Source organism: Melospiza melodia, chromosome 2 (assembly GCF_035770615.1).
Source record: "Melospiza melodia melodia isolate bMelMel2 chromosome 2, bMelMel2.pri, whole genome shotgun sequence".
Lineage (NCBI taxonomy): Eukaryota > Metazoa > Chordata > Aves > Passeriformes > Passerellidae > Melospiza > Melospiza melodia.
The window spans coordinates 140,042,437-140,062,241 of record NC_086195.1 but is presented as its reverse complement, the minus strand read 5'-3'; the positions used below and the strand labels follow the sequence as shown (position 1 = coordinate 140,062,241).

Here is a 19,805-nt window from a genome sequence, read left to right as displayed (position 1 = left end):
ACGGACACACGAGTGCAGGATCTCCAAGCTGGCCCCCTCACAAAGCACCAGGCTGGCGCTGCGTTTGCACTCAGTCAGGACTGTAGGTTCTCAAGGCTGCCTAACCTTTTTCTTCAGAGGTTTGTTGTTGTTTTGTTTTGGGGGTTTTTTTACCTCTGATCTTTTCTCTTTGTTCACACTAATTATGACCCATTAACTTAAAAAAGAAAGAAGCAACAAACCCAAACACAACGCGCCACCCTCCCGGCGCGGGGGCGGCGGGCCTTCCCCCTCGGCGGCCCTGGGCGCTGGCAGAGCAGGGGCCGGGCCCTCCCGCCCGCCGGGGCGCAGACAGGGCTCCCCCATCTCCTCCGCCGCTGCCACAGCCGCCCCCCGCCTCCGAGCGCGGCTCTCCGGGCCCAGCCCGCCCCGCCGGCAGCAGGGCAGGGGCGGGGGCGCGGAGCGGCGGCTCCTCCCCGGGGCGGAGGGACGCGCTCGCCGCCTCCCGCCTGCCGCCGCCGCCGGCACTCGGTGCCGGGCGGGCTGCTGGCGGCGTCTCCCGTCCCGTCCGGTCCGGTCCGGTCCCGGGGATGTCCGGCGGGGGCAGCCGGCGGCGGGCCGGCCCCTCCTGGCACAGCACTTTCACCCGCTTCTTCTCCAGGAGCCCACCCGGCGAGGGGGCGCCGAACAGGTACGCGGGGCTCGGGGGCGGCGCGGTGCCACCTGCGCGGCCGGGGGACACCGGAGGCCACGGGGGGCGCGGGGCTGAGCGGGGCCCCGGGCCGTGTTGCGACACTGCTGGGCGGCGGGGCAGCGGGAGGAAGCGAGCGTTCCCCGCGGGGAGCCCGCGCGTCCCGCGTCCCGGGGGCGGCTCCTGGGACGGCGGCGGGGCGGCGGCGGCTCCGGGGGAGCTGCGGAGCGGGCTGGGAGCGCGGCTGACAGCGGCTGCCACGGCCGGCAAGGGCGGGCTGTCCTGGGGCAGCGCTGCCGTGCGGGCACGGCTGCTGCTGGGTGCCGGGCAGGGGGACTCCGGGGCTCCCCGGAAGGTGCATCGAGCACCCCCGGCCCCGCCAGGCTCGGCGGAGCCCCGGTGGAACCTACTGGGAATCGCGCACAGCCGCGGTCAGCGTCCTGTGGCCCGGGTCGCAGCCCCTTCCTCGGGGACTGAAAGCAGGGCAGGGCGCTCAGGGCTTTGAGGGCTTTGTTTGTTTGTTTTCCCTTTTCAGTTTTCACGCTGGAAGTTTTCTTTGGGACTGGTGTAAATCAGGCGTTAATGCAACATAAATATTACTGATGTGTTTAAGTCTCAATGCAAAATTTGTGGTTTATGCAAACTTCGTTATTAATAATTTTTTTTTAGCGCAGGGAGACTTTACAAAATGAAAAGGTTTGGAAACTTCTTGTGTATGTGTTCCTCTTTTTTTTTTTTTTTTTTTTTTTTTTTTTCCTTCTGGTGGCTGATTTCTGTCTGTAACTAGGAAAGAAGCACAGATAAGTTTCCTTCAGTTTCTCAGGCAGCCTCATTGTTGGCCCAAGTTAACGAGCATATTTCTGTGGTGAAAAGGTGGTAACTGCCTGGGCCTTACTTCCTCAGGTGTAGTATTTATTCTTTGCTTTTAACATGATGGTTTTAATCTGAGTCATTCTTGGTATAGGGCATAGGTTTGTGTTTAAACTGACAGAGTAAATGCTGTTTAATCAGATAGATAGTGGCTATCGCAGTAGTTCTTTCAATGAAAAGCTGTAGGATTGAGTTGCATATTCTTAGCAATCATGGAAAATAGAAGAGCCTTTTGCACTGACTATCTTCAATAGTCTTGTAAATGCACCGTGAGGATTTTTAACTTTGCGGGGTTTGTTTCACTGTAAGCATTTGACATGCCAGTACACCACCAAGAATCCACTGGTCTTTTATGAGCAGAAAACGTTGCTTTTTTATTTCATGGAAAAAAGAAATTGGGAGCAAGGCTGCTGAATCAAGGCCATCTTTACAATTGCTGGAATAGCCTGGCTGTTTTGTCTGGTGGGGATGGCTAAGATATGGGACAAGGCGAAGGTTTGGATCGGGAGAGGCAATGGCACAGGTTTCATGGGATGACGCCTTGCCAGCTCCCTCCAGCTGTGGTGTGGGATGAACAGAAAAGCCTGGCGGTCACCTCGATGAGGAGGAAAGCGATGCCATTGAGCGGTTTGTGCACTGCGAGGCCGATCCGCAGGTAGCACTCATGGCAGACCTACTCCACTGAACTCGGGGCTGCACTCTAATCTCTATCCCAATCGCAGTTTCTTTTCCTGCAGCCAGGAGCCTTTTCTGTGTTCGGAAGCTGGGGTATTCCGCGCAGATATGCAAAGGCTCTGGCCCCTCGGCCTGGTTGTTGAGCTCCTCACGAGGGCCGTGGCCGTGACTGCTTCCCGCAGCCCTCGCCATCCCAAGGCCCATTCGGTATGTTAAGGAGCTTTTCCTTGTTGTGCCGGGCTGCAGCGTGGCACGTTCGTCAGGAATGCTGACGTTCCCGTATTTGGTTTCCAGTGGCAGCCTTGTTCGCAGATTAGCGTAATTGCATACATTAGCCAGCGCCGGGCTGGGATCAGTGCCGCAGGTTCCTCCTCGCGTTCGTTCAGCGGGCTCGGCCGGGCAGCAGGATGGAACAAAGCCCGAGTGCGGCGAGGGGGCACCAGGGCTGCCCTGGGTGCTTGTTGTGAAGGTGTGGAGTGTGTGGGCGAGCTGGGGAATGCAGCTCTTGTAAAGGGCTAGGAGAAATGTATGCACCGGCATGGAATCCCCTTCAGGTTATCGGTAGGATATATGTTGGAACCAGACCAAGTTTTATATATGTATATAAAACTTTTCTGTGGAGGCGTTTTGCTTACTGATGGATTTCAAAAAAGTAGAAGACCTAAATAGAGGGGGAGCAGTCTATCATCACATACACCCTGTGTGCCCGCACTGACCTCTGGAGACATGCATCACACTTGGTGCCTCTGCAGAATGTGATGGTTTCCTAAGTCATAAAAGCATGCAGGAATGAGCCTCTGTCCATCCAAAAGTCATTCTCTATCTGTTCCTGCAAATTAGGCAGTGGTGGGTGGCTGGAAGCTGCCAGATCTCCTTCCTCCATGGGCAGAGCTCCCCTCTTGCTCCAGACCCTGCTCAGATTTACCTGTAAAAACGACAAGAACCGAATCCCAAACCTACCGTGACCCTGGTTTAAAATGGGAGGAAGGGGATGGGGGAGTTACATAGTTTGTTAATCAGTGCCTTAGCCTCTTCTGAGAGCCTCATTTGACAAAAAGCTTATGTTAATAACTTGCCCTTACGGCAGTTTGTAGCTCTGATGAACACGAGACTCGCTGGAGGCTTGCTTGCTTGCTTGTGGAAAAATTAAGCTGCGCAGGTTAGTTGTAAGTTTTGTGGCAGCAAAAAGCACAGCACATGCCTTGGGAGTTCACTTGGCTTTTACATAAAATGTAGCCAAATGGAAAGCATCTCCCACCCAGCGTTTGCCTGCTGCTTAAGTGTGTTCTTCAGAGTTGGGGCTGCTTTGAATGGCTTCAGTGCTCTTCATCCCAGGTCTTTATCCTTGACTTCCATCAAAGGCAGTCATTATCCTGTACTGGACTATTTGCTATTTTCAATAATACACATTTGGTTATTGGTTACCACAGTGTTTGTCCTGGAGCAATCCAAATCCCCAGGGTGACAAAACCCAATTGCATTTTCACTGTTGTAATAGGAGTTTTATAATTTTTAATTTTTTTTTTACTAATGCATGTATTTTTAGTCCATCTGGAAGAGGACACAGCTTTTACACTGTAAGCCTACACTGTGGATTCTTTCAGAAACATGTGGCTTCTGTGGCTGAGCAATTGTTATTTTGCAAATAAATGTGACCTCTCAGGGGGATGTGACACTTTTTTCTGAGGTACCATCAAAATGTCCTTTGAACAAGCTGCATTTTATTAGATATTCTGAGTAGTGTTTAGCAGGTTCATTTCAGATTTCTCTGTTTCTCTCCAAGCACTGTTGGCTGGTCACAGAGCTACCAGTGCAAGTTTGGTTTGTCAGGATATTTTGTCTGCAGTGCTGAAGTATACCTGAGACACCAAACAGGGAGGAGCAACCTTTTATCTGGTTTAGAAGGATTTTGGGGGGCTGATTTATTTGCTGGGATTTTTTGGGGGGCTGAGGTTGTTGTTCCATTCATCCATTAGTATCTTACTGAGAGCTTTCAGAGATGAAGAACTTTGTTTATTCTGCCTGAGGAGAGATTAGAGAGTCTTTTTCTTCCTTGGGGACTGCCAGTCATTGTTCCTGTTTACAAAGAACATGTATTTTTGTAGCTGTAAAAACTGCATTTGAGGGACTGCTGGAAATTGATGGAAAAGGGAGTAATAAATTTCAAACCTAGTTCTTCTGAAATTGCTGCCTCCTGGCTGGGTTTGATTCAGATGCCATTGGCATCTTTGAAGAAATCCATTATCTGCTGGAAACATCAGTCTCTGCTTTCTAGTAAAGAACCTTTTACTTTCAAAAGCCAGAGCAGGATTCTTTGTGTTGCTGTTAAAATTTAGCTTATTTATGAGTCTACATGAAGGATGGTGGTTTGTGGAACCAGCAAGGGCAATACTCCAACCATATAGAAGAATTCAAATTAGACTTGCCTAAGTAAGGTGCATTATGAAAATTTTCTGTACTTTTGTTAATTTGGGGTTTCTTTCTTCTTTTTTGCCTCCTAGATTTTTCTATTATGGCTTCCATCGCAGGATAATTCCAAATAGTGTGCAAGGCCCTGGTTCAGCAGGGTACCAAAGGGGTTCCTGTGATTAAGCAGGTAAATAGTCCTGCAGTGGGACTGCCTGCTTGATCAGAACTCGTACTTGGGTGTCTGTGAGAGCAGGAGGAGCAGGGCCAGCAGCTGGCCATGTGTGCCAGAGACATTTCCTGAAGGAAATGTTACTGGAGCCTTAATTATAATAGAAGAGCTCCGTGGAAGAAACAAAGCAATGTTTTTTCCACTATTTTAAGTGTTAACAGCATTCTCTCCTTTTCCAGTTATTGGCACAAGGGCCAGAGTTAATGCAGAAATATTTCCAAAACAGCTACAAGTCTGTGGTTTTAAGGAAGAGTTTTGCAAAGATCAAAACTCCTTGGACTTCTCCTCTAGTGAACAAAAGGCTCCCAGGTGGAAAAAAATTAAGATTCTGAAACATGTTGCTGTGAGGTTTGTATTTCTAATTATTGTAAGTTCTTGAAAGGGTGGAAACCCAGCTACTGCTTTTAATTTCTGAGGGGCTTTTGGATTTTCTACAGTTCAGTTAGTCTGCTATTGGGTTGCTCAGGCTTTAACTCAGTTCCACTGGTATATTAATTTTCATTTCTAATATAATGTTTAGCTGTTCTAACTGGCTTTGCAGTATCACTTTTGAAGACTTAAGGTCGGAAATGTTGCCTTCCTCACACATTTCACTTTCCCATGTCAGTTTCCAGACACAAGAAATAGTCTCCAATAGTGTTGTTATAGTGATTTCATGACTTGCCTTATTTTGAAATAGAATGTTGTTTTTCTGAATGTTCCACTGCTTCTTAGTTGATAAAATATTTTTCCTTCTGCTTAAGGAGGTCTTGAGACCTAAGTGTGTAAACACCTTGGGGATCTGCACTTCACCTACAGTGTTGTGTTGGGAAAAATGTAGGAAGAAGTTATTTCTTGTGAGCACGTGAACAGAAAAGGCAGGAAGAATTGCAGTGATAATATACTTTTATTTTAATCATCAGTTACAGGCTGCAAATTTGGCCATAGAACTTATTTTGGTAGGAATGGAAGATGTGTGCCTTCAAAATGGAAGAGGGAACTTTGGTGTCTGTAGGATGCTTCCTGGTATGTGTTTTGTGGGCAAAGATGGGAGTTCTGGAGAGTGCATTCTTGAGTTCTGGAGAGTATTTTCTTGAAATAGCAGCCCTGTACCACTACCAAAGGTTTTTTGCTCCAGCCTGACTAGAAGAGCTCACTGCACTTTACTGGTGACACCAGTCTCTCTTGCTTGTTTTTTCTGGGGTGATTGTCCTTAATGAATCTTTTTGAAATTCTGGTATGCTCTGTGTATCAGAACACCAGTTGCTGCTACCCTGGATTACTTTTTTTTAATATCTCCTATTTTTATGCTATTTTTAAGTACCACTGTCAATCCCCCACACCGCAAACACGCCCTTTGCAAACAGTTGTATTCCCCATTAAATTTAACCTTAATAAATGGTTTGTAAATCTGTTTCTGATGTTGTACCAAGTGTTTTTGTTGGTGACCAGTAACATATCTATGTCATAAAAATCCTGGGATCTGTTTAACCAGTCGGGCTGGCAAAGAGGGAGCAGATCCCAGAGCAGTGTTGGTTTCTATGCCTGACAGATGCCAGAAGGAAAACCTTGATGTAATCTGGTATAATCGCACTGCCCAACAGTGGAGTAAGCTCTGCTCAGAAACATTTATATTTCTTTCTCCTGCCTTTGTAGGGCTGTTCAGTTCCCTCACATGAAAAACAGATTAAGTTATTTAGCAAGGGTCATCATATTTATTTCTCTTAGTTCTAGCCTTTAAACTTAAAGGTACATGTTCAGTGTAATGACATGGTTTGGTTCTTGAATTTTTTTTCATGTCAACTTTCATTGTAAAATGTGCTCTATCTGTGATTTTTCTGATGTATTTATTTCCCATTATAGTTCTGGTCGCTTGTTTTAGTCTTCATTAGTACTAGCATACTTTGTGTAGCTGATATAAACCGTGCAATGCAGCACTGCTATTGCAGAATGTGGAGCTGACCCAGCTTTGCTGCACAAGCAAAGAACAGTATGTAAATCAGCAGCAGAAACAGGTTTGAGAGGAAAAATTGTTTCAGTTAAAACAATCTAAATTGCTTATTGCTGTCTGTAATCAAACCAGTTTTGAAATGAGGGTAGTTTAATTGGATATAATACATTTTGTGTATTTCAACACTTACATTAATCAGCAATTGTAACACTTCTTCTGCCTAAGTTCCTGCTTTCTCCTCCTGGCTCCTTTTTCTCCTCCCTTATCTTTCTCTGCTTTCTTTTCCTTTTCCTCTGTTTCCCTTCTGTATTTTTTTAATGAAATAGCAGCTTTACTTTCCTTTGACCCTCTAATTTCAAACTCAATTTATTGTTTTATAATTACCATTTGTCTTAATGTCTTCAGTTCATCTCCCCTATGTGTGTGGCCTAAGCTTAAGCACAGAAGCATCAGCCAGAAACTTCACATTCAAATTTCTGTGCAAAATTCTCCCTCTCTCTTTAATACAAGCCCCAACAGCCTTGCCAGAGACTGGAGGCAGATTTTGTCACTGCTGCTGCTGTTTGCTTTCCCAAGAAGTGTGTTAGCCTGGGAATCTTGCTGAGAAGTTCATTGGAAATTTCTCAATTTAAAGCCTTTCAGAAAAAGGGCAACATTGTGGTTTTGGGGGGAGGGAAACAGAGGAAAGACCTTTAAACCCATTTAATTCGTTGGGGTATTTTTCTTCTAAAATGCTAGCAGTTTTATTTTCTGTTAAATACTGATATGTTTTAGCTGACACTTGATGCACAAGCCAATTTTTTTCCTCCAGTTGATTTTCTCATATCTTGTTGCCACTGAGCTTTACAGGAATATTTCCCTTTCAGGTAATTTAACAAATGGTTACTGTACCTTTGCTCACATTCCTCAAGGTACGTGCTGGAAGTTTGACTCTTAAAAAATGGACTTTTTAGATTAGGTTCTGATAGTTCTCCTGGCTGCACAGCACACAAATGGTTTCACAAGTGTGATGATAGTGCCTAGAGGAAGGTGTTTCCCTTTAAAGTCTATTTTATTTAGTTGGATTAAAGGAGGAGGATAGAAAAATTGATTTACAAAGTCTGCCAGGAGACCTGAGAAGTTAAAAACCATGGGATTGATTGTAACATCGTTGAAAGATGGGAATTGTCAAGCTCAGTTTTGTTTATGAGATTACAGCTTCCTTGACAAGCTGCTGAAATATCATCCTTAGATGCTTAAGACTTTGCACTGATGCCCCACTTAAAATATTTGCAAGTGCAATAACAGCAGGCTAAAGCTCAACATACAGAGGATTATAAAAAAACCAGACATAATAAATAATTTTGTACTTGATCTGTTTGAAGAAAATGAAAAGGATGTATCTTAGAATCAATTTAATATCTTCACATATAATTTAAAAGAGGAAAAACTGTAGCATGTGAAGTCTGCAGATGATTTGAGTGAAGAGTATGGAAATCACCATGTAGATGACATTGGAAACAAACTGAGTTACCGTGGTTGGCAGCCAGTTAAACACAAGCTGCCAAAGTGGAGGCTCAGAGAAGAAAATAGGATTGTTGGGTGTATAAACAACAAACCACGTGCACTCTGTGGATGCTTTGGTTACTGCAGCACCAAGTCCAGTCTTGGTGTCCATTATTTATCTTGAGAAAGATGCTGTCACGCTGAAAAGGGCTCTGAAAAGATCTCCAGAACAATTTGATGTCTGGAAAAACTCCCTCAGAGACTAAAGTGAAGCAGCTCAGTGGCATTTAGTTTAGAAATGACAATGTTAAACTTTGAGGAATGACTCTGCCTCAAGGAACGTAACTGGAAGGGAAGTCAGATTTTAGTGCTTTATGTTATAGAAGACCTCTGGCTTCAAGGGGTTATTTGAATCTGAGACCTTTATAATCTGTCCCACATAGATGCAGATTGATTGAGAGATGAGACTTGAGTAGCTAAGCCTCATAAGTAGTGAATTTAGTAGTAGCTTACATGGGAAAGGTCTTATTTACAGATGTGATAATTTTTCCAAAGTTTGTTGGTTTTCGACCAAGGCTCATAACTTCTTGTCATGTGTTAAAGGCTTGATGCAGGTCTCCCTTGGTGAAATTGCATAATCCAGATTATGCAGGAGGCCAGCTGCAGTAATCATAAGGGTCTGTATGGCAAGCAGGGTAACTGCTGCATATATATATATATATATATATATATATATATATATATATATAAATTTAAAAGTCAGAATTTTTTGCAGTCATCTTTTTAATTTCCACTCGGAAACTGGGACAAAGAATTAACCAATACTAAGCAACCTATGGCTCTTTGCAGTTTTATAATAAAAATTTCATTACTACTACTGGTTTGTGGATATGGTGTGAGAATTCCTGTAATGTGCTGGAACCTCATTGAGGTCTTGCACATCTATATTTGATGGTATTATTAGACTTGTGGATTTCCACTCATTTACATTCTTCATGGAGGCTCTTGCACAAATGGATTTTTAAGTACTAGGTGATGAAATTCTTGTTTCAGTGTTTCTCCATTGAAATATCTTTCTGGAAGGTCAGCCCTGCACATGTAACTGTTGGCACAAAGTAAAATTGGAAAGAAGTGATGAGATCAGAACCCCATGAGGTGTATTTCCCAGAGAGAGATGTTAGGTTTGTTCAGAGAAGAAGGAGAGGCAGAGCTCAGGAGCTGTAATTACACCCCAGAATGCTGAAATAAAGAAAGTAAACCTAAAAGACATCTTTGAGGTTGGGCATTGCTTATTCTATTGCCATTATGAGTCTCACATTAAATGGTTCCTGAGTCAATCTGAGAGGACAGATTAAAAGCAAACAGTGCCAGCCTTATGTGGTAGCAGGGTGGGTTTGGCTACTCAGGGAGTCATCTGTCCCCAGGAGAGAGGAGATGGCAAAATGCTGGAGCACTCATCTGGCTGGTTCCGTGTAGCTGCACGAAAAATAAGTCCTGGAGCTGCTGCATTGGGAGAGATTTGATTCAAAGCCCTGGGAGAAGTAAATCCACATGTCAGCATCCACAGGAGCTGTGGTGGTGCTGAACTGAGGTTCAGCTTTAGTCAGCTGTCCCCGTTTCCTTAAGGGAGTGCCCATTGATTTCCCCCTTCCCAAACAGCAACAGGCAGTCTCTGCCTTCTGCTCATAAAAGGAACCTAAAATATCTCAGTAATTACTTTCAGTTTGAAGAACTCTGCGTGTGGTCAGTCTCATCCAAACTTGTGTGTTTGTGCTTTATTCCTTGTATGTTTCCTGTAGCTTTTTTTTTTTATCTGTCACAACACATTCACAATCTGCTGCGTGCATAACATGGGTGGGGTGGATTAATAAAGGAAGAAGGGGATGGGCTTTTAATTTGCAAGTTCTGAGGGATTGTTATGAAGGACAAGGGTGCAGGAAGCAGACTTCTCACACCACACAGAGATGCTGTGAGGGCCTTTTGAAGCTGTGATTGTTTGTAATTGTCTTGTTCTGTTTTTAGAGGCTGTTGCAAAAGACCTTGAAAGCTTGTACTTAAATATGCTCCATTAAATTGCCTTTTTTTTTTTTTTTTTTTTTTTGTTGCTGGCTGTAATCCCTCATGTAATCTCTCTTTGTGTGAGCAGCAATGCAGAATTTGAACACGTCTTACTCATAACAGTCTCTAACCTCTCTTTTCAAAGTGTAATGATTAAAAACTTGGACCACAAACCTGCTTCTGGTTCAGACACCACCTGTCCAAGTAATACAGAAAGGTCAAAACAGAGGCAGCAGCAGAGGAACAAAAAGCAATAGAAAATGGCACAAAGAAAGGTTTGTTGAGAGAGATACAAAAGATACCATTCTGTAACTTAAATTTAATCTTGATTATTTACAGAATAAGAGTGATGCTAATCAGGTTAGGCATGCTGGCAAGACAGTAGAAAGAGCAGCCAGACAGCTGAGGAGAAGAAATCCCTCTAACCTTCCTCTAAACCTTCGCTAAAGATTAATCCATCTCTGTTGGATGCACTAATTTGTAAGAGAAAAAGCAAGGTCTAGCAGAAATAGCAACAGAAGGGCAGTAGATTACATGTCTGAGAGGCTTGGGTTTGTAGAATTAATTGTGACAGTGTCTTTTTATTTAGTATTTCCACGTCTTTTTTTTTTTTTTCCTCCCTTTAAATCTATTAAATTAGAGTAGTGTATGTAAATGTGTTAACAAGTGGTTGTGACAGTTTGTGATTGCCTGGACAGGTAAGAAGCCCATGGAAGCAAGTTGGTAGAGGTGTTTTCTTTCTTCCTAAGACCACACTTTGTTCTTTTACTTCTTAAAAGCAGAGCTGAGTCGATTGCTGGGTTACAGAGGCCTGTTTCTGGGTGTATAATGTAACAACAGTAGTTTGTGAAGCACAGAGTTGAAGATTAATTTGTCTTCCTGACTGGACCAGTGTGAAGTGCTCTCCTGCGAGGGGGGTGGTTGAGCACAAGCCTAGCTTTAGATGGAGAAAACATTGGTGGTACCTGCCGTGGCAAAGTGCTCCAGGAAAACATGCTCCAGCTTTTCCACTGCTCTGGAAAAGCTTAAAACTCTGTGGAGCCAAACAGCTGTAGCCCTAGGTCACAGTGATGCCATGGATGCAATGATGAGAAGAGGGAAAGCCCTGAAATTTGTAGGGAGTTGTTGTGGGGATTGCTAAGTTGCACTGTGTGAATGAAATGAGCAGTAACCAGCAGGTTCTCCAGTCCAGGCTCTGAGTGTGGCCCAGCCCCTGTGTCTGTGGTGTTCACCCTGTAAAAGGCAACCTTGCCTCTTTGAGAGAAACAAAACCATTTCATCCTGAACAACCCCCAAGGCCTTTGGGCAGCAGAGAAGCTTTTGTGCTGTAAAACCGAAACCATTCAGAACTGAGCCCTGGCTAAGGGGAGAGGAGGTTCACCCCAGGCAGCCTCTGTGGGGATGTCAGGGGCAGTGGTTTGTCCTTCCTGTTCCTGCTCAGTGACTTTTGTTGCCCCTTCACTGTGCTGTTGGAAACCACTGCGCTCTAAACTGGATCACAGGCTGGATTTCTCCTCTAGCAAACTGCTGCCCACCTCTTGATTTTGTTGAAAATGTCGCCCTACTGAGAGCCCTTCTTGGCTGAGTTAAGGATGTAGAGATAACTGAGGCTGAGGAGGAAGGAGCAGAGATTTCTAAAGCTGGTTTGCTGACAAAGTCAGCATGTTTGAGGAACTACACCCTAAAGCAAAAGGTTAAGGAATGTAGAAACGCTAGAATATAAACCATGAAAGGGTGTGGGGAAATGCTTCCAGAGTTAGGGTTATTTTATAGTGGAAAGGAAAGTTTTGATACTTTTTTTTTTACTTGTTGATTTTAAGATGCTTATCTGCTGAATTGCATTCTTTCAGTTTTGGTATGTATGCTATGGAATTTCTATGGCTAGCTGGAAGAAAGTAATTCAGACATGTATTTGAAATATAAACAAGAAGTAGGAAAATGAAAAAAGTTTTCGGGGAAAAAACCACATGATATAAAGGGAAGAATACGAGCAAAACAAAGTGATGCAATAATTCAACGCTGGTGTAAAGTATGCTGGCAGGACTTAATGAAAGCAAGGATCTCATTTGTGGTCTGCAGACCAGCTCCATAAAAAGTGGTACATTGAACTTAGGAAGAATGTCTGGTAGACATCAACCTCCTTATTCCACTCTTAAGTCCAGGGAACCTTAGTTCATGTCAAATATATCAACATCAGGAAAAGCCACGTAGACCTGAGAAGGATGTTTTGGTTTTTAATTTGTTTTTTTTTTTTTAAACCAGCAACAAAACAAAAACTAGGAGAGAGAAAATAAATTGTGTACAGAGAAACACTTTTATTAGTGTGCCAGAGCCCAGAGTGATTGTGACATCTCCTTCACGAAACACATTAGCAGCAGAAGAAATTAACAGGTCAGAATATTTATTCATCTGCTCTGTCTTCCAGGGAGGCAAAGAACAGCCAAGGCTCTCAGTCTGATGCTGTCCCTGAAAAAGCATCTTTGTGTTTATGCATGCATTATGGGAGATTACCTAAGGTGATGTGAAAGTACATGCTTTTCAACTTGGAGATGATCTCTAAATGGGAAGAAGAAGTTTTTCTTTGATGCATCTGAAAAGATGTGAAAGATCTTGAAAAACGTAATAGCAGGAGAGTTCTACTGTCATTTTTGTTCAGGGAATGATGTTTCTGAGCAGCTGAGAAGGAAACTTACATTTAGTCAAAGTGACTTTTGCATTTTCTGGGTATATCACTGTATATTGAATGTAGGTGCCTAATCTGCAATAGGAAGAAAAGCTTTCATTTTGGGAGTCTTACTGACATGTGCTTACCTGTGGTTTACATTCAGGAGCAGTAGGAGTACAGCAGCATCTTAATTCCTTCTCCAAATCCTGGCAGAATATCACCAAACTGCTAATAATTGTTTTTTTTATTTAAAGAGCTTTCAATTCATCTCTTTACATGAGTTCAGAAATGAGCACTTGTGCATTTTTCAATAGCAAAGTTAAATGTTTAAGACTGATGAAGAAGGATATTCAAAGTGATTATTAATTAACTGAAATACTTACTCATATGATATGTTAGCATGAAGTTATTTTACTTCATGTAATGGCACACAGTGCAGGAACTGATGTCTATCATTAACATCACCTAATGTTTTCCTGGATAATGTATTAGTTTTTAAATTGGTTGTAGCATAAAGGTTTTATTTAAATGTTCTCTGCTGGATTGTGTGTAGAGATTGTCCTGAGAACTGGGGCTGAGGGTAGGGAGTTGGTTCCCTTCGTTCCAAAGATGAACTCTCAATAAAATTTTAATGAATTTAGTGAATTTCCCATAAGGACACGTGTGATTTTGGCCTTCTGACTTTTGAAATGGAACAGCAGGCATTGCCTTGTTAATAAACACATACCTGTAGTTCCCTTTCTAAAATTCTTTCTGCATTTGCATGGCCCACTGGGCGTGTTCAGTGGAGAATTGTTCGATGTGGTGGCTGTGATTTGGGCTGATTCTGCCTCCCAGCAGTACATTCCTCTTGTTCACAGGCCTCAGAATGGGGTGTGCCTTGGAGCTGCCAGCTGTGCCAGGTGGTCCTGTGGCAATGAATGCTGCTGTGGTAGAGGATTGTTCAATTACAGTTGAAAAATAATACACAGGCATGAAAATTTGTTATTTTTCAGTTGGAAGAGCTGAAATGCTGTGTGCTGTTTCTGAGTGCTTGAGCTCAAAAACCTCTGTATGAGGTGAAAAAGTCATTGTGGTTCTGTCTTCAGCTTTTTGGGTCTTGGTTTTTTCAGTTACAATATCTGCAGAGTGTGTACTACAGTTTTGGAAAATATGCTTTTCTGTCCTTTCTTGTGTTTAAATTAAATATTTGGCTCTTGAGAGGATTTGAATAATGCAAGTACTCAGCATTACAAAATATTTTTGTTTTTCAGTTCTGAAAACAAAGGGAGCGCAGCCATAAATTCAAAGAGCAGCCAAAAGGAAAGCACAACTCTGCCTGCACTTTTGAAGGTAAGATTTTTATTGACTAATATTTATTTTAGGTAAAACCTGTCCCCTCTGCTTGTGACTATTTGTTGGAGTTTTGATGTTGGATGCACTCCTGGATGTTGGATGCAGTGTGGCACCTGATTGCCATAGTGTGGGTTAGGGTCCACTATGCCAGGGTTCTAATGGACATGCTGAAGACAGAAAAACTATTTGTGCTTCACATTCCTTAAACAAATTCCACGTATTTACGTACAGGAAAGAACTGGGACTTCAGTGCAAATTTGCCAGCGAAGAAGAAAACTAATATTTTTATCGAACCATGTTTTCAGGCATTGCTCTAAAGTACCATTTCTGTATAATTTATGAATATCTAACCAGCAAATCTGTGCTTGCCTGAAGGCCTGCTGGTTGGCAGCCAGAGCACTGTAAGATCTTTGTGCTGAGATTTGTCTGTACGTCGGGTGCTCCTCACCAGTTACCCGTGTTAATCATGCTTGTCTTGTCCTGTAAGAGTTGTACTGCAAGAAAAGGACATGTTCCTCTGTGATCAGGGCTTTCTCCTGTGGCACTAGACACACCTCTAAAGTTGTGCTTAGATTCAGCCAAATACCATAAATAACTATGTACAGGACAGGTGATAACTGCTGTCACACCTTGCCCTGCACTGAGCTGTTGTAATGATCCAGTCACTAAGCAATTTTGCTTGAATTTTTGTTCCTTTTCTGACTTGTCTCAGTGCAGTGCAGATAATATCATGGCTGCTTTCCCAAAAGGGGCTTGGCTAGTCTGCCAGATTTATTTGTAGGCTTCTTAGCACACTTAATCTGATATTTCTATCCCATGTTGCATTTATTGAGCACTCATGGTGCATGGCAAAGGAAGTGCTCACCTTCTGTAGGGCCCACAGTCCCTGTGTTTTTGCACCCTCAGTATCTAGGGACCATTTGTTTGGGCTTCACCAAAGTTGGATGCTTTGCAGTTGCCTCTGTAAGGACCCCAGCAGGGTTATTTGCTCAATAAAATTCCGTTTTGATTGTGGTTTGTCTACAGCAAAGTGGGAAACAATGTTTGTTCAGAAGCTGGGGGATCCAAGCCAACTCTGTCAGTTCAGAGCTCCTGGAAAATGCCACTGCATGGCTTCCTATTACCATAAATCATTGATGTTATGCCTTGGAATGCAGGCAGAAAGATTTCTGATAAACCAGAGAAGACTCTGTCTACTATAATACAAGAAAATTTTTTCAGTTTTAAAAAAATCTCATTTTTCTGTGTCAGATCAGTGAAAAATTCCAAATCAGATTTTCCTTTGGAGGCGGGTCCACCCCAGGACAGGGCTGAGGAAGGGGAAGCATTCAGGATTCAGCACTAGGAGTTGCTTAAAAGGAAGTAAGAACAGGGCTACGTCTCAAGGAAGAAGCAGGATGTGTAGGTGGAGCAAAGCAAGCATAGCAAGTTGAAGTTACCTAAGAGTATTTCTTTCTTGCCAAAAACTAAATCTGATTAATTTTTTTTTAATTTGCAAAAGCCACAATTCTGAATCTTTCCTGCTGAATCTGTTTCAGTAGTCTTCTACTCAGAACTCATGTTTTTATAACACTGTACTAAAAGCTGGTGCCAAAATTAGTGCTGTAAAGTTTTTTTCCAACATATCTCATCTCCTCTTTTTCTTGCCATAACCTTTTATTTAATTATATTGTTTCAGACCTATGTTAAAAAGCCTAAAACCGTGACATTATCTTAGAAATAATGCCTGGTGTTTGTATAGGCTTTAGGAAGAAGGTGTGGTTTTCATAGTAGCAGAATGTGCTGGCTCTTCAGCTGTGCTGAGAGCTTCCTGTCTAACTTTACTGTTTTTTAAGTTGATCAAAAACCTTGTGATACACTTGAGCAGTTTCATATGCAGAGTAGTGAGTGCTTTGAGCAGTCTAACTTTTTATCTTGTGTGCACAGAAATTACAACTAAATAGTAAAAACTTACTCAGAGGAAGTCAAGAGAGTATTGGTTTTCTGATGTTCCCCCCCACTACATTTTCTGCAGAAAATGTTTTTTCTGTTTTTTCCTCTCACTGCTGTCTCCAGTACCCTTGAAATTTGGTAGCACCGCATTACCCAAATTAAACTATCTTCTGCAAAGATCACCAGACTGCACTTGAGCTGTTGGAGAGAACTGATGCTTTCTTAATTGTGGTGTTGGGATAATCTTAAGAGTCTTTTCCAGCCTAAATGATTCTATGGAAGGTATGACCTGTGTTATTAAAAGATGCTTCAGGTTTTTTCATCCAATCATCAAGGTTACTGTAGGCTGACCCAAAAAAATGTTAATGAAAGTGTGCTTTGTGAAGAATGTCTGAATCTATACTTGGATCAGTTTTGGGCAGGTTTCCAAGCATGCCCACGTCTCTGAGCTGTGCTTCTACCTGAGCATTTCAGGTGGATAGTAACTAAAAGTGAACCCATGTTGTGTCTGTGTTAGCTGTCACCAAGTTAATGAGCCATCCTATTTCTGATAGACTTCCATGCTGTGATTTTGTATATTCATTGGCCATCTCAGCACGAGGCCAGGGGCGAAATAGCAGAGGAGCTGCAAGTCTCTGATTTAGCAGCAAAGGTCGAATGTCTAAATTATAACTGACTGGGTGAGTGGAGCTGGCAATTGTGCTGAGCTTTGGTGGTTCTTTGACTCTTCTGAGCACTTTAGACACCACTTCTGTACTTTACCCCTGTTATTTTTTCCCTACAATGAAATATTTAGCTCGTAAAGGAGGAAAAGATATTTTAATACGCTCCTTTTGAAAATATTAAGCCTAATTTTTCTGTGTGCCAAGGGGGACTTTATCAGTCATCACTTGATCACTTTCAAGAAAGTATTACTGAAATGTATTTGCTGTGTCTGTTAATTGATTGCAGAAAGTACACCGCCCCCTCCCAATATTTATTTACAGATTTTGCTGTGCTTCTGTTCCTTTCCATTAGGGCTGCAAAGGGTGTCCTTTCTGAGTCAACGCTCCGTTTGAGCAGCGTGATTGCTGAACAGATGGTTGTGTGGATGTAAACAGCTCTCCAACTTCATGTTTATCGTGCTAAGTGTCTGCACTACAGAGTGTCCAGTGCACATTAGTGTATCATTAGCCTCACTTTTAGTGCTACAGGGACTTTGTTTGCAAAGGGAATATTGTAACAATGCTCCCTGAAAAAGGGTTTAATGGTCACTGGGTATCTTTCCTGTAGCAGTGCATGGAGAAAATAGCCCATTCTTCCATAACCCATTAGGAAGGAATTCTTAAGCATCTCAACACAGAAACCACCATGTGGGCTGTGTCAGGCAAACCCAAAAGTTCCAAAAAGTAAGTGCAAATTTGATACACCAAATGTATAATTTAGGTTACAGTATTTCAGTAGCATCAAGCATTCCATCATTTGGCCCATAGGCTCCAGCCTGAATTAACCTGAGACAGTCTCAACCTTCACAGAAAACTCAGGGGCAGAAAGTACAGCAGAGATTATCAAGTCTGCTCCTGTGCCCCAAGGTGAGATCTCTGTATCTATGTCATACCTGATAAAAGTTTGTCTGACTTGTTCTCAAAGACCTCCAGGGATGGAGATCTCTTAAGATCTCTCCAACCTCATCAGACAACTGTTCTACCAATTTCATAGAACTTATAATTAAAAACCCTTTTTCTTAACATGCCATCTAAAGCTTCTGTGCTACAAATTAAACCTGTACCTAATTGTCCTCTGACAAGTACTCCTGTACACTGTGAACATGGAAAACAGAGATTATTCTGTAGCTCTGCTTTCTCACATGAATTTCATTTCAAGGTAACATAAAGATGGCTGTATTTAAGCAGGAGACATGATTTTAAATTTTGATGGCAGGGACTGCAATTATGTGATAAGATGGAGCCAGCTTCTTTTAGGAGTTGCAACGGGTACAAGTTGGAACATGGGAAATTCCAGTCACCTATATGAATTTATTTCTTTGGTTTTTTATTTGTTTGGTTTTTTTTTTTTTTTTTTTTTTTTCCTTTACTGTAAAAATGGTCACATATTGGAACAGTTTGCCCAAGTGAGTTGCAGAATCTTTATGCTTGGAAATACTCAAAACAAAGCTGGATGAACCAGAGCTGCTTTGTGCAAGAGCACAGACTGCATGACCTCCCCAGCCACATTCCTTTCAGCCTAATTTGTGCTGTAATTCTCTGTCACAAAATTTTTCATCCAGTGTGCCAATTTACAGGAGACTTTTTTAGAAGTCCCATGAACTTGCTGGATATAGGTTGCTGTTGCTACTGAATGTCCCTTATTCTGACTATAGTTTTAAGTTTTACAAAAAAGTTAGAAATCAAAAATAAACCTAAAGTCTTAGTTAACTGCATACTGTTTTCCATATAGCATGGGGTGGGGATTTATGTTGTCATGGTTCTATTTTATATTGATTTTATTTCAAAAATCTCATAATTTTAAATTTCATCACTAATTATCTAAGTAATGTCTGCTCAGGCTGTCTGTGAATTCCTGATAAATTCCTGACTTAATAAGTAGAAATCAGAGAGAGGGATGTTTTTTCTTTTGGTAGTCAAGGGAGAGGGACTATTCTGCCAACCATGAATTTTTAAAAACCTGAGTGTTACTTTTAAAAACTCCTGCTGTCACTGTCTACAGCAACAAATGAAAGATAAAACACAAATTGTTTTGGAGTTTGTACCATCAATATTTCTCTTGTGAAAGCTGAAAGCAGATATTTTTTTCCTCAGCCATGATGTAGACTTTTGTTGAAATGGAATTTTATAGGTGGTACCTTTTAGTTTCCCAGGATACTTTGTTAAATTGATGGTTGATGTTAACAGCTGGATGTGTTGAGGGGGATATTTCAAGATCATCCCATCTAAAGTTCTGGTAAATTCCCTTGCAATAATGAAGATTTTTAGAAAGAATGATCTTGAAATATGCTTCCCTCTCTACTACTTTTGTTCTTCAAAGAAGGGATCATGAGGAAACTTTGTTTCAGGATGGGTGGGGGAAAAAAAGTTTTAAATCTTGGTCTGTTTAACTCAGAAAACCAGCAGACAGATGAAGCAGAAGTGTGATGCCAGGTGCTATAATCTGCCAATAGAATGTAAGTGCAGGTGGAAGTCACACTGTCTTATCCCTTTCCCAGTGTACTGTCACCTTCTCCTTTGAAAAGGTAAATTTCACCTTTTTTTTTTTTTAACCGAAGCTTCAAGAAAATGTCAAAGACAGCAAAAATTGTTTAATGTTTGTGAAAACATATTTATTAAAAGGCAATGGAATTGTAGTACTGGAAGAGTTTGGGGGAAAGAACAGAAGTAAAACAGACAATTTAATTCTGTTCTCGCTGGCTCTACAGTAGCCCTTGTAGTAATGAGGTGATGGTTGCATACTCAGAAGTGAGTACCAGTTCTTAATCTTTAAAATCATTTAATGAGAAAATTCAGAAGGGGAAATTTTCGAGCAGCTCTGCAAATGATGTGAAGAGAAACTT

At 42.2% G+C, this 19,805-nt stretch overlaps 1 protein-coding gene across 1 annotated transcript in view; it reads left to right on the top strand.

The window, feature by feature from the left end:
- Window positions 1–560: 560 nt before the first annotated feature.
- CRYBG3 (crystallin beta-gamma domain containing 3) overlaps window positions 561–19,805 on the top strand; it is an 81,263-nt gene continuing 62,018 nt past the window's right edge. Inside the window, exons 1-2 of the mRNA XM_063150196.1 lie at window positions 561–670; window positions 14,245–14,323. Coding sequence (XP_063006266.1) covers window positions 570–670; window positions 14,245–14,323 — 180 coding nt within the window. The 5' untranslated portion in view covers window positions 561–569. The remainder of the gene's footprint in view (window positions 671–14,244; window positions 14,324–19,805) is intronic.